This window comes from Pelobates fuscus, chromosome 10 (genome assembly GCF_036172605.1).
Source record: "Pelobates fuscus isolate aPelFus1 chromosome 10, aPelFus1.pri, whole genome shotgun sequence".
NCBI classification, from domain to species: domain Eukaryota; kingdom Metazoa; phylum Chordata; class Amphibia; order Anura; family Pelobatidae; genus Pelobates; species Pelobates fuscus.
In genome coordinates, this window is record NC_086326.1 from 10,596,508 (window position 1) to 10,610,307 (window position 13,800).

Consider the following 13,800-nt stretch of genomic DNA (forward strand, 5'->3'; position numbering starts at 1 on the left):
GGTGATACAATGTTGGTCCAGGTGGCCCCTGCTGGTTTACCTTAAGACTGAAAGGGTTAATAGCTGGGGGTGATACAATGTTGGTCCAGGTGGCCCCTGCTGGTTTACCTTGAGACTGAAAGGGTTAATAGGTGGGGAATGATACAATGTTGGTCCAGGTGGCCCCTGCTGGTTTACCTTGAGACTGAAAGGGTTAATAGCTGGGGATGATACAATGTTGGTCAGGGTGGCCCCTACTGGTTTACCTTGAGACTGTAAGGGTTAATAGCTGAATTTCCTGCTGAGGATTAGCTGATGGAACATTGCACACATGACTGCAAGACTGAAATAGTTAATAGCTGCTGGTTAGATGAGCCTGAAACAGCATTTCACACACCCTGTGTAAGGCAATGGAAGGGTTAATGGCGGATGGCTGTAATACCTGCTGTGTAATGGATGTGTTCTGGCAGGAGAGTGGATTCCTGGCATGGGATGGGCAGTCTGTGTCTAATAATAATTACTCCATGACATGTCTGGGGACACCTTTGGTAAGGAAATGGTTAATCTCCTCACCTAGGCCTGGCATGCATCTTAAATGAACACTCATTGGAAAAAAATATTCCCTCAAAGCAAGCTTGCATGTATTATTTTCTGCATGTTTTCTTTTGGGCTATATGAAAAATCAGCATTCAAAAGCTGCATATCTGCAGCCTGTGCAAACCTTCTCATCTACTAAGCCATGCAACATGTAACAAAGCAGCCATGCAGCATGCAACAAGCAGCCCCAGACACACAGCATGTAACAAAGCAGCCATGCAGCCCCAGACACACAGCATGTAACAAAGCAGCCCTCCAGCCATGCAGCATGTAACAAAGCAGCCCTCCAGCCACGCAGCATGTAACAAAGCAGCCCTCCAGCCACGCAGCATGTAACAAAGCAGCCCTCCAGCCACGCAGCATGTAACAAAGCAGCCCTCCAGCCACGCAGCATGTAACAAAGCAGCCCTCCAGCCACGCAGCATGTAACAAAGCAGCCCTCCAGCCACGCAGCATGTAACAAAGCAGCCTCTGGGAGTATTATTGCTGTAGAGCTCTGTTATACACTCAGACACGTTACTGGGAGTATTATTGCTGCGGAGCTCTGTTATACACTCAGACACATTACTGGGAGTATTATTGCTGTGGAGCTCTCTTATACACTCAGACACGTTACTGGGAGTATTATTGCTGTGGAGCTCTGTTATACACTCAGACACGTTACTGGGAGCATTATTGCTGTGGAACTCTGTTATACACTCAGACACATTACTGGGAGTATTATTGCTGTGGAGCTCTGTTATACACTCAGACACATTACTGGGAGTATTATTGCTGTGGAGCTCTGTTATACACTCAGACACATTACTGGGAGTATTATTGCTGTGGAGCTCTGTTATACACAGACACATTACTGGGAGTATTATTGCTGTAGAGCTCTGTTATACACTCAGACACATTACTGGGAGTATTATTGCTGTGGAGCTCTGTTAAACACTCAGACACATTACTGGGAGTATTATTGCTGTGGAGCTCTGTTATACATTCAGATACATTACTGGGAGTATTATTGCTGTGGAGCTCTGTTATACACTCAGACAAGTTACTGGGAGTATTATTGCTGTAGAGCTCTGTTATACACTCAGACACATTACTGGGAGTATTATTGCTGCAGAGCTCTGTTATACACTCAGACACATTACTGGGAGTATTATTGCTGTGGAGCTCTGTTATACACTCAGACACATTACTGGGAGTATTATTGCTGTAGAGCTCTGTTATACACTCAGACACATTACTGGGAGTATTATTGCTGTGGAGCTCTGTTATACACTCAGACACGTTACTGGGAGTATTATTGCTGTGGAGCTCTGTTATACACTCAGACACGTTACTGGGAGCATTATTGCTGTGGAACTCTGTTATACACTCAGACACATTACTGGGAGTATTATTGCTGTGGAGCTCTGTGATACACTCAGACACATTACTGGGAGTATTATTGCTGTGGAGCTCTGTTACACACTCAGACACGTTACTGGGAGTATTATTGCTGTAGAGCTCTGTTATACACAGACACATTACTGGGAGTATTATTGCTGTAGAGCTCTGTTATACACTCAGACACATTACTGGAAGTATTATTGCTGTGGAGCTCTGTTATACACTCAGATACATTACTGGGAGTATTATTGCTGTGGAGCTCTGTTATACACTAAGACACATTACTGGGAGTATTATTGCTGGGGAGCTCTGTTATACACTCAGACACATTACTGGGAGTATTATTGCTGTGGAGCTCTGTTATACACTCAGACACACCAACAATATGGAGCTCCTAGAAAAGAGGATCATTGGGATAGAAAAGAGGGACAGATGGATCTTGGCACAAAATAGGGACTGTCCCTCCTAAAGAGGGACACTTTGGAGTTATGAAAACTTGTAGGGATTGTGAGCAGGTAATGGTGCTATATTCTCCTCCTATCTATTGTCGTATGTGTCTGCTGATTACATTTTACACAGTAAATGTTAACAATGCAAACACTGTCTGAAAATCACAAACATTGTACAAAGCATAACAATGAAATCATCACTGATAAACAAGTGATAAACTGTCAGATTCTATCAACAATCTCAGGTTTACTAGATAGATCATGCAGTATTCCCATCTATAACTCAGATTTAATTTCTTCTGCATTTGTTTGGCCAAAATATTTGAAACATAGCTGACTTGATGAATTTTTCAAATTGAACTATTTTGGCTAAAAATTGAAATTTTCCCTTGAATTCCGGACACTTTACACGTTATTCTGAATTGTAATGAATTGACTCATGACCAGCGAAATACAGCCTACAACATCAGATCAGGAAATATTCTCCATTTCCCCGTTAGTCACTGTCATTGTTCCCATGTCGGTGTCAGCCCATGACAATTAGTAGAGAATAACCCCTCAGTGGGTCTCTGACCCAGAATACAGACTGACACCGTTACAAGAATGTCTCCTGAGTAACTTTTAACGGAGACGGGGTATAGTTTAATTAGAGAGCCAATGGTTTCTGTGAAAGGTAATAATCTGCCCTTTATAGCTGTAGTTGTTTTAATAAATAGTGTTTTCAGTCTGTTTGATTTATGGTGAAATTCTTCTGCATAATGTAGATTATAGCACAGCCTTGTGGTCACAAGTGGAATGTTTGTTCTTCAATGTTACAAAAAAACAGGATACTGAATGCAAGTGTGTCCGCACAAGACATCTATTCCCTGTTAAACTATTTACACACATTTTTATTATTATTACTGGTATTTATATGGCGCCAGCATATTCCGTAGTGCTTTACAATGTTATCAAAGGGGGAGATTTAACAATAAATGAGACAATTACAAAAACTTACAGGAACAATAGGTTGAAGAGGGCAATAATTGGCAATGATACTCTGGGTTAGAAACATAGAGGTTAACTTGTTTCACCTCACTCTGTAATGTCTTTATTAAAGGGACATCTCATTGAAGTGGTCTGGGTGCAGCATCCCTGTTCCCTTAGTCCTGCAATGCAATATATCGTTGTAGAGAAACTGCAGTATTTACGTTTATTTTGCTGGAATAATACTGCCTCTAGTGGCTGTTTACCAGATAATCACTAGAGGCGCTTCATACATTTTCCCAGAGTTTGACTCTGTGAAACAATGCTGGATCTCCTTATGCTTAAGGACATCCAGCGTGTTGAAAGGGGGAAGGTCTAATGCCTTGCGCGGTGCTTAGCACCTTATCAAAACCTGCAAAGAAAAAAGAGTTACCTGCGCACTATCCCAAATCCCTATGCATATTTAAATACATGGAGGTTATTTAGATACTCCAATGGCCATTGGAGGGAATGCCCACCTGCCATGTCAAGGCAGACCTCCCTAGACGGGTCCTACACTGACTATTCACCTTGCTTCCTTGAGCTTCTGGCAAAGATATCGCTAATGAGACAGAGAGGGGTATTTTTCTAAACCCCTACATACTTAACCCTACATTAAACCTTAATAGGGAACACATGGGGTGTGCGGCAGCATTGTAACATGAGTGCATGACTGTGTGATACAAAAGGGAATGCAAATACACAAAAATAATTCCTGCGCTCAAACTCCCACTACTCCTGGGCAGCAGCAACGACCATAGCATATATCAGCTCTATATGAAAACACATTTGCAGTGTGTTTGTTTGTGTAGCTGATATTGGTGCTGACGATGGAGCTACCCCACTAGAACACCAGGGATCCTGCTCTACCTCTACTGGACCACAAAGGACCCTGCTCACCGGCATCCACTGGACCGAAAGGGATGGTAACCAGGAGGGGGTGCATACACCCACACCCACACACAATACTCAGCCACACTTAGACTTCCCTACACACAAAATAAATTCAGCCATCACACACATACACCACTCCTCTCCATACACGCCTCCTCTCCATACAACCCTCACCCTCCTTCACACTTGTGACACTCAGACACTACACACACATTCTCAAACACCCAACACTCAGTCAACACACACCACTCACAGAAACAGAACCCAGGGCCCCAAGGTGGGGCCTGAAAACATTGTTATCATTTGACATTAAGATGACCCATCAGAGGAACTAAGTTGGTCCCAGCCTAAACCCTAAAAAAAATAGCCCCAGACCATTATCCCTCCACCACCAAACTGTACAGTAGGTACTATACATGCCAGTAAGTAGTTATCCTGGCATTCATCCCAGGTGTGGGTCACCCATTATGTATGTAGAAATTAAGAAATGTGTTCTAGGTGTGAATTGCTGTGAGCCAGGATCCTTTCTGCCTTACTTTATTGAGAAAATCTAATTTAAGAAGTAATGGCACGTTATCAGAGTGAACTAAAAGTTCCTAAATACTTGTGCTTTTGGTTTTTAATATATATTTGGGTTTGTATGCAAATGCAATACTTTGCTGGCACGGCCTGGCAGCCAATGCAAATTCCACATTTCCCATAAACCCCTTTGTGCCACCATTAACTGTGTGCATGTGCCTAGAAACCTAGGGAAGACAATGCTTGGTGTTGGCACGAACTGAGCATTTCAATAGTATGGCAGCATTGGCAGCACCTTCTACCCTGGAACTGAGTGAATGTAAGTGTGTTTTATACTTATCTCCTCTGTACACGTTACTCCTAATACTGTGTGAGGAAAAGTTATAATTCCCTTTCTTATCATCAGCCCATACAGGATATTAAGCTGGAGAAGTATGATGAAGCTGTCACAATGCACAGGGACTGGCGAAGGCCAGAGTATTGTCACTGTACATTCTGTCCGTCATGCAGTATTGTAATATAATGACACGTGGAGAGGGATTGGTTTCTTTTTTCAGATTTTGACATGCAGCCATGTATGACAGCCATTCATCAATGAAGTCGTGTTTTCAGATGCAAAGAGATAAAGAGAACGAAAATACGATCTAAATAAGACATATTGAGCTAACTCTGCCAGTAAGCTAGGATAGCGAACGCTGTCTGTCCGGAAATCTATTCAAAATATGTTACATTTACATTCAGAGCCCCAAACTATTAGTGCTAATTTACATCTCAAATAGTCGATATTGTCTATGCAGGATGAAAATATATATATCCAGGGCATCAATAATAAAAGCAAGAAAATTACAAAATATATAAAATGAAGTTTTCAGCTTAAAACATCCATACGTCAAACTCTCATGGACAAACGTTGTAAAGATATCATTTCCCAGTGAGATATAGACTGTGCACTACAGAGTCTCTTATGCTATGTAAGTATGCGAGTGGGTGGACCAGTGGTGGGTTAGGTGGGTCAGCAATTCTCAGCGTCTGCGTGAATGGAGTGACTTCAATAATCAGAGTATACCAATGTCAGGGCATATCTTTGGTCACTTTATATGCTCAGGAGATCCTCCAGTGATATATGACATACCAGAGGTTTTAATTTGTGTTTTGCAAACACATATTTCATGGCTAATCGTCATGGCAGCACCACTTATGGGTTAGCTCCACCTCGTACCCCTAAAATTAAAATGTCCCTCTTTGTCCATTCAAAATTTGAGACTATCAGACAGACTGTCTCTCACACAGACTGTCTCTCACACAGACTGTCTCTCACACAGACCGACTCTCACACAAACTGTCTCTCACACAGATCGACTCTCACACAGACTGTCTCTCACTGACAGACTCTCACACAGACTGTCTCTCACACAGACTGTCTCTCACACAGACTGTCTCTCACACTGACAGTCTCTCACACTGACGGTCTCTCACACAGACTGTCTCTCACACTGGCAGACTCTCACACAGACTGTCTCTCACACAGACTGTCTCTCACACTGACGGTCTCTCACACTGACGGTCTCTCACACAAACTGTCTCTCACACAGTCTCTCTCACACAGATCGACTCTCACACAGACTGTCTCTCACTGACAGACTCTCACACAGATTGACTCTCACACAGACTGTCTCTCACACAGACTGTCTCTCACACTGACAGTCTCTCACACTGACGGTCTCTCACACAGACTGTCTCTCACACTGGCAGACTCTCACACAGACCGACTCTCACACAGACTGTCTCTCACACTGACGGTCTCTCACACTGACGGTCTCTCACACAGACTGTCTCTCACACAGACTGTCTCTCACACAGACTGTCTCTCACACAGACTGTCTCTCACACAGACCGACTCTCACACTGGCAGACTCTCACACAGACTGTCTCTCACACAGACTGTCTCTCACACAGACTGTCTCTCACACTGACGGTCTCTCACACTGACGGTCTCTCACACTGACGGTCTCTCACACAGACTGTCTCTCACACAGATCGACTCTCACACAGACTGTCTCTCACTGACAGACTCTCACACAGATTGACTCTCACACAGACTGTCTCTCACACAGACTGTCTCTCACACAGACTGTCTCTCACACTGACGGTCTCTCACACTGACGGTCTCTCACACAGACTGTCTCTCACACAGATCGACTCTCACACAGACTGTCTCTCACTGACAGACTCTCACACAGATTGACTCTCACACAGACTGTCTCTCACACAGACTGTCTCTCACACAGACTGTCTCTCACACTGACGGTCTCTCACACTGACGGTCTCTCACACAGACTGTCTCTCACACTGGCAGACTCTCACACAGATTGACTCTCACACAGACTGTCTCTCACACAGACTGTCTCTCACACAGACTGTCTCTCACACTGACGGTCTCTCACACTGACGGTCTCTCACACAGACTGTCTCTCACACTGGCAGACTCTCACACAGACTGTCTCTCACACAGACTGTCTCTCACACTGACGGTCTCTCACACTGACGGTCTCTCACACAAACTGTCTCTCACACAGTCTCTCTCACACTGGCAGACTCTCACACAGACCGACTCTCACACTGGCAGACTCTCACACAGACTGTCTCTCACACAGACTGTCTCTCACACAGACTGTCTCTCACACTGACGGTCTCTCACACTGACGGTCTCTCACACAGACTGTCTCTCACACAGACTGTCTCTCACACAGACTCTCTCACACTGGCAGACTCTCACACAGACCGACTCTCACACTGGCAGACTCTCACACAGACTGTCTCTCACACAGACTGTCTCTCACACAGACTGTCTCTCACACTGACTGTCTCTCACACTGACGGTCTCTCACACTGACGGTCTCTCACACAGACTGTCTCTCACACTGACTGTCTCTCACACTGACGGTCTCTCACACTGACGGTCTCTCACACAGACTATATCTCACACTGACAGACACTCCTATAGTCTGGCACAAAGTTCTATTAAATTCCGATGAGAGTTATCCAAGGTGTTGGATTAAGGCACCTGCCAGGACCTTTAAACCCGCTGTGTGCCGGGTCCTAGCTTGCTCTCTATCTATATTCACCTGATATTAATAAATGTGAGATTTGATTTGGAAACTCTGGCAATAAACCTGACATTGAATTAATAGAGCAATCTTCGTCCAGGGAAGGAGATCAGGGGCCATGTTGGACAGGGCACCGACTCTCTGGCAGGAATCCTAGGAAGACTCCCAGACTGGCTCTGCAGGAATTGGTTCATGGAATCTTACTGTTATCCTTAAACACCGTGTTAGCTATGCTATTAATTGTTCATGTGAGAGTGCACTCCTGTTATTTATATTCACTTTTTCATTCTTTATATAATTTTCTTTAAACAGCTCGATAAAGACTATAAAAAAGGATTACGGTAAGTAGAATGTCATGCCTGAAAATCGGTGTGGATTTTAACTCAGTCCACTCTTTATATCTCGAGAGTGTCGAACCCAGATTAGTTTCTGGGAGAAATCCTACATGGGTTTGAGACAAGGGATTGCCTAAATTAAGATCCTTTTAAACCTGTTAAAAAACAAAACAATGTTTCTGTTTCCAAGTCAGTCGTTTGCAGTGAAATCATTGTAACCAGATTTGACAGTTGACTGCTGAAGCTCATGTGACTTCATGGATCACCAGCACTTGTTCAAGCAAAATAAAAACTCAAATGAGCTAATTTTGTGGCCCAAGTCTCACCATGTGTGTTCATTGTCAAGTGCTTTTTTCTCAACACTGAATGACCAACTATCACTCTATAAGTTAGGGAGTGCACACATTCAAGTCACATGGACAAATATGGCAGAACTTTGTTTCCAACAGAAATTGAAAGAGAGGTCCTGGTCCACAAGCTTTCATCAAAGGATCATTTTACTGGATACGAAAGGCAACGTTTCAACTCATGACTTGATAAAGACTCTGTTCAGTGAAAGCATTGCCTTTCGTCTCCAATAACGACTTCTCTTTCAACATCTACCTCCGACTCAACACATTATCTTGTCGATGACCAGGGCCGGGGATTCGGAGAAGGATCTCGGTGTTCAGGACAAGCTACATTGCTGATCGTCATTTCAAATAAATTTGATGCTTTGTTTTAACCAGACGGATACATTTAGCAGAGATATTGGACGTACAGTAAATCATTAACACAATTTTCTCTATGTAAGGACCCAAACATAAACCCACAGCAATATAAACTAGGGTGAGCAATGTGCAATAGTAACATATATTCATTAAAACAGACGCCTAAAATATTGCTATTCACAAAATATGGATTGTATACACAATTCACTGACCAACACGTTTTGGGTTATTTCTTTCCTTTATTTTGTAAGTCTATCACAAGGTCCAAAATAATAACTGTATAGCATAAAGTGGATGAGAACTCAATAAAATGATTGGAATGTGGGTTATAATAATGAGAAATAAGCTGTAATTGACATATTATACCTGGCTGGGTGTAAGGGACATTCAGATGTGTACAGTGTTTTAAATATTTACTATATTTGGAAATATATATTTTTGAGGTCTAACCATCACTTGCAGTATTTTTCCAACTCTTATATTTTGTAATAATGTCTGTATTTTGGGTCTCAATGTGACAACACTCACACGGTGTGAATAACCACATTTAGGGAGGTGACAGTAAATAGCACACAGTACAGGCTGTGATTAGGGTTGACAAATCCATCATATTTTCATGGACACATAATCCCTCTCCATGTTGTTGTGCAGCACATGAATAGTGTTGCCCTGAGGTATGTAGAAAGTATATGCTACAATATTTTACAAAGATAATTTGCTGCATGGCGTGAATGATTAATATCAGATCACACAGTATCTTATCTGTAGAAATAGCGTGTCCAGGAGTGGTTGTTGGCAATCCTTCCTAGCCAGAAAGTGCTGTCTCCCAGTTATCTAATGTGTGAATGTCTCCTGACAGTCTGACATGATAGAAAGAGACAGCTACGAGTTCTGGCTTTTCATAACTGCTAGCTTGTGTGACTCACAGATATGTTACCATTACACTGTGCAGCACAATATAGCTGCTGCCTGTACCTAGTCAGGTGTAAAAACCCAGATTCGCAATATGTGGTGAGTTCCAGCTACCCAGTTTGTGAATTGTTACAGTATTCCAGAAATTAGCCTTTTCAACGAGCAGGGAACATGTTTAATAATGTTTGCTCCACAGGAGAGAAATTAAGGTAAAATTTGTGCTATTTTAGGTGCAAAGTGCTAAATGCTGACATTCTATTGGTTGCTATGGTGACTGCCCCAGAACAGCAACTATTTGCACCTTGATAAATCTCCTCTACCCGCCCTTAAAGAAACAGGAATACAGCTGCACATGGTATTCGTTTACCCTATCATATAAAGCCCTCTGTGTGTGCTGCCACACTACATATTCAATGTGTAACAGTTTAGCAATTGACATCACAGCCCTGTTCAATCCAGGGACCACCACGGCTCACAATGATCGGAGTGTGAGGTAGGGACCAGATAGATTGTGGTGAGCCTTTGCAATGGACGCCGTTTTAAACACAGCATTTTTAAAACCATATTATGTGTTGTGGTCTGCGGATTGGTCTTAACACCGTCATTTCTTGCACCAGGTAATCTCAGATAGACTTTATCTTCCAAACCAGAACTGGCACCATGCTGATGAGACACACATGGTTGAAATTGCAGTCCATATCTGTTTTTGGTCACGGATCACAACCCATGCTACGGTTTTAAAAAAGCTGTTTAATACAGTGCCCATTGCTACGGGTATCTACAGAATCACAAAGTTTAGACTGAAACATGGTGGCTGCTCATTTGCATGTCAAGCAAGGAATTCTGGGATAACTGTGGAAACACGATTTCTCGAATTTCTGTGCCCAATGCGGACTTTACAAAGTCCGCCTCGAGATATGCAGGTGATGCATTGCAATAATTTTTCTATTAGAGGAGGAGAAATTCAAACATTGGAAGAGATGTATCTAAGTGTCCTGAATATTGTCTTTTAATTTATGGTCTCCAATCTCTTCATGTGAAACATAGAATGTGACGGTAGATAAGAGCCATTCAGCCCATCTCGCCTGACGAATTTTTCAAATACTTTCATTACTCCCTGGTCTTATCTTAAGTCTAGGATAGCCTTATGCTATTTGTATCATATTGTTGTAAAAACATTTAGCAGAATTATACTTTTAAGAAAACAGCTCCAAATTTTGTGGCAGAAAAGAGGAAAGTAACACCGGACACTTTTCTGGTGAAAAAAAAAATAGAAGACTGTGCTAAATAATTAGGGCACAAAAGAAGTAACAAATGAAAAAATCGGACATATTTAATAAAGCAAAGAAAAAAAAAAAACATTTTAAAAAGACGAAAACAGTAGAATACTATCTGAGACACCTATTGTTTGGGGTTCTCTACCCTGTCTCTGCTCCCTGTCATTTGCGAAGAGTGCATACAATGACAGACAAAGAATTAGCATGTATGCTCTCAGTTCTAGGATAGAAGTAAATACAGTAGTACAGATTTCATTTGACTTTTCCCCTTACGAACACACATTTGGTAAATTAATTGGATAAATAAACAGAAAATTAAAAATCCTGGGATTTGAGGTTTCCTTTAATAGTTGTAGAGCTTTTACCCAATTAAAAAAACAGTGCCCCCCCGGTACATGAAATAGTCACATTCATTTTAAGCAGCTTTGCATCTCCTTATCTCTACAATCTCGAGAAGCTGCCTTATACATTCATTGAATGTGAACGTAACACAATTCAAATATGCTGGTGTTTTTAGAAGAGATCCACAGGCTGTTATTCCATACTTAATGGGATGACTACTTTCCATTTGCAGCGGGTATCTGCATGCTATATTCGTTTATCAAAACACTGGCATTCTTCAGCATTTCATAAAACATTGCCAGAGTTTTCTGGTAAAGATCTCGGTTTAGGACAAATGTCCGGAAGAGGTTCAGAGGTTCTGTGTAGTGGAAGATTTCTGGAAGATTAACAAAATTAGGAAGTTTGCCATTCCCCACCATAAAATGGTTGAGTTTCTTCTCCAGCAAGCTTTTTTCCAGACTCATGAACATATCTCTCAAACGTTCTTCTAACATTACAATGTTCCAATCTGCAGACGGTCGGCTCAGCAAAAGATGCAGAAGAACTGTTTTCAGATGGTAAGTGGTCAGCCCGCTTGGCCCAGTTAGGTGACACTGTTTGGAGTAAAGGAAAGTCATTATCTGTAAGCAGCTAAGGTGGCAGGAATTTGCAGGTAGATACTTGGCAATCTCCTTGAGGAATCTCCTCTCATACACTGCAAAGGAAAGAATCCAGTGGATATTGGAAGCCTCAGTATATAATTCTGGGGAATTTGGAAAATGTGAGATGAAATACAAGTCAGAGTCTTCATACTGAACCACTGGGGTAATATTGAAGCTAATTACTTTCCCAGATTTAAATTTTACTCTTAAGGCTCCTGGAGAGTTCAAGTGGCTAAAAGTGAGGTCAAATTCATATTTGTGAGAAATCTTACTCCAAGCTTTTGTTACTGAAGTTTGGAACCATTTCATCACCCGATCGGTAGATAAGAAATTAGAGTTTTTGGAGCAAAGTAAATCCATATCCCCGTCATTTTTCTTGACATGAAAATCTTGGCTGTGAAGAAGACATAACATGTCTTCTCCAAGTTTGGTCTTTCCACAGACGCATCCTGCTGCTTCATCATCAGGTCCATAAACTCGGATTGTCCCATAGCCTGGGAAAATTGATTGTTCTGTGACCCAAGGCTGACACTTAAAGTGATATGGTTCTGGAGGAGCAAAGGGAACAATCAAATCACATACTAATGGCTTATTCACTCTCCAGTTTTCATACGTGCTCCCAACACAGACACTATCCTCTACCTCCATATCAGTGTCACGGTTGCAAACACTTCGCAAAGCTTCCAGCAAATCATCTGCAAAGCCTTCTACAAACTCACGGGTCTTGGTAGTATCGTAAATGGCACTTCTTATATACTGGTCATAAAAAATAGCCAACATAGTCTTGTTTGGGAGGGACACACCTTGCCAGGCATTACCTAAACATTGCAGCTCATCCTCTTCCTTGCCGTGATCTTGTGTGTTCCCACCTTGAAAGTCTTGTCGCCATATTTCAATCAACAGGAATATCGCCATTGACAAGGCACTCCAGAAATCCCAGGCCTCTATATCTTTTTTTGGCTCCTCCTCCTGCGACTCCTCGCTATTCATGAGCAACTCCAGTTGTAGCTGCTGACTTTTAATGTTCTCCTCGTGCTCTTTCATTTTCTGGAGGAGATGTTCATCCGTAGCTGGCAGAGTGGCATTGTTTTGGGGGAAGAGTAGCGGGTGGTTAACAATTCCTGTAATCACTACCAGAAACACCTTGAAAATTCCAGCTTGCATGGTAATCCTAAAGAAAGATATGAACAAAAAAGCAGAAAATCAGCCGTAATACTGAAATATGAGTTTAACAGTTAGCTACAATTTTTACGAGATGTGTCTTCCATTGTTAAAATAACTAATGTGTAAATACATCATACTATCTAGTGCTATATTTTCTATTTGATACATCATTTAATTTGATATATTACCTAGCGGGGTATATTATCCAGTACTGTCTGAGTATAATATGTATTGTGCTGATATGTATTAGTCAATGGGACGTATCTTTCTGTGCGAGACAGCTTGAAAGTGAGCACTGGAATTCCGGACACGGGCAGGATATTAGTTAATAAGTGCCATTCACATAGCTTCATTAGGCAGCCAGAAACATAGAAACATAGAATGTTCGGCAGATAAGAACCATTCGGCCCATCTAGGCTGCCCAATATCCCGAATGCTTTCATTAGACCCTGGCCTATAGAGTTAGCCTTTCACTCATACAAGCAG

General features: G+C 42.1%; 1 protein-coding gene across 7 annotated transcripts in view; it reads right to left on the reverse strand.

Moving 5' to 3' along the window:
* Positions 1-11,296: 11,296 nt before the first annotated feature.
* The window catches only part of ITPRIP (inositol 1,4,5-trisphosphate receptor interacting protein), a 40,721-nt gene continuing 38,217 nt past the window's right edge, over positions 11,297-13,800 (reverse strand). For all 7 annotated transcript variants that reach the window (XM_063434136.1, XM_063434140.1, XM_063434138.1 and 4 more), the window contains one exon: positions 11,297-13,321. In XM_063434136.1, the coding sequence (XP_063290206.1) occupies positions 11,725-13,321 (1,597 nt within the window). In that variant the 3' untranslated portion in view covers positions 11,297-11,724. The remainder of the gene's footprint in view (positions 13,322-13,800) is intronic.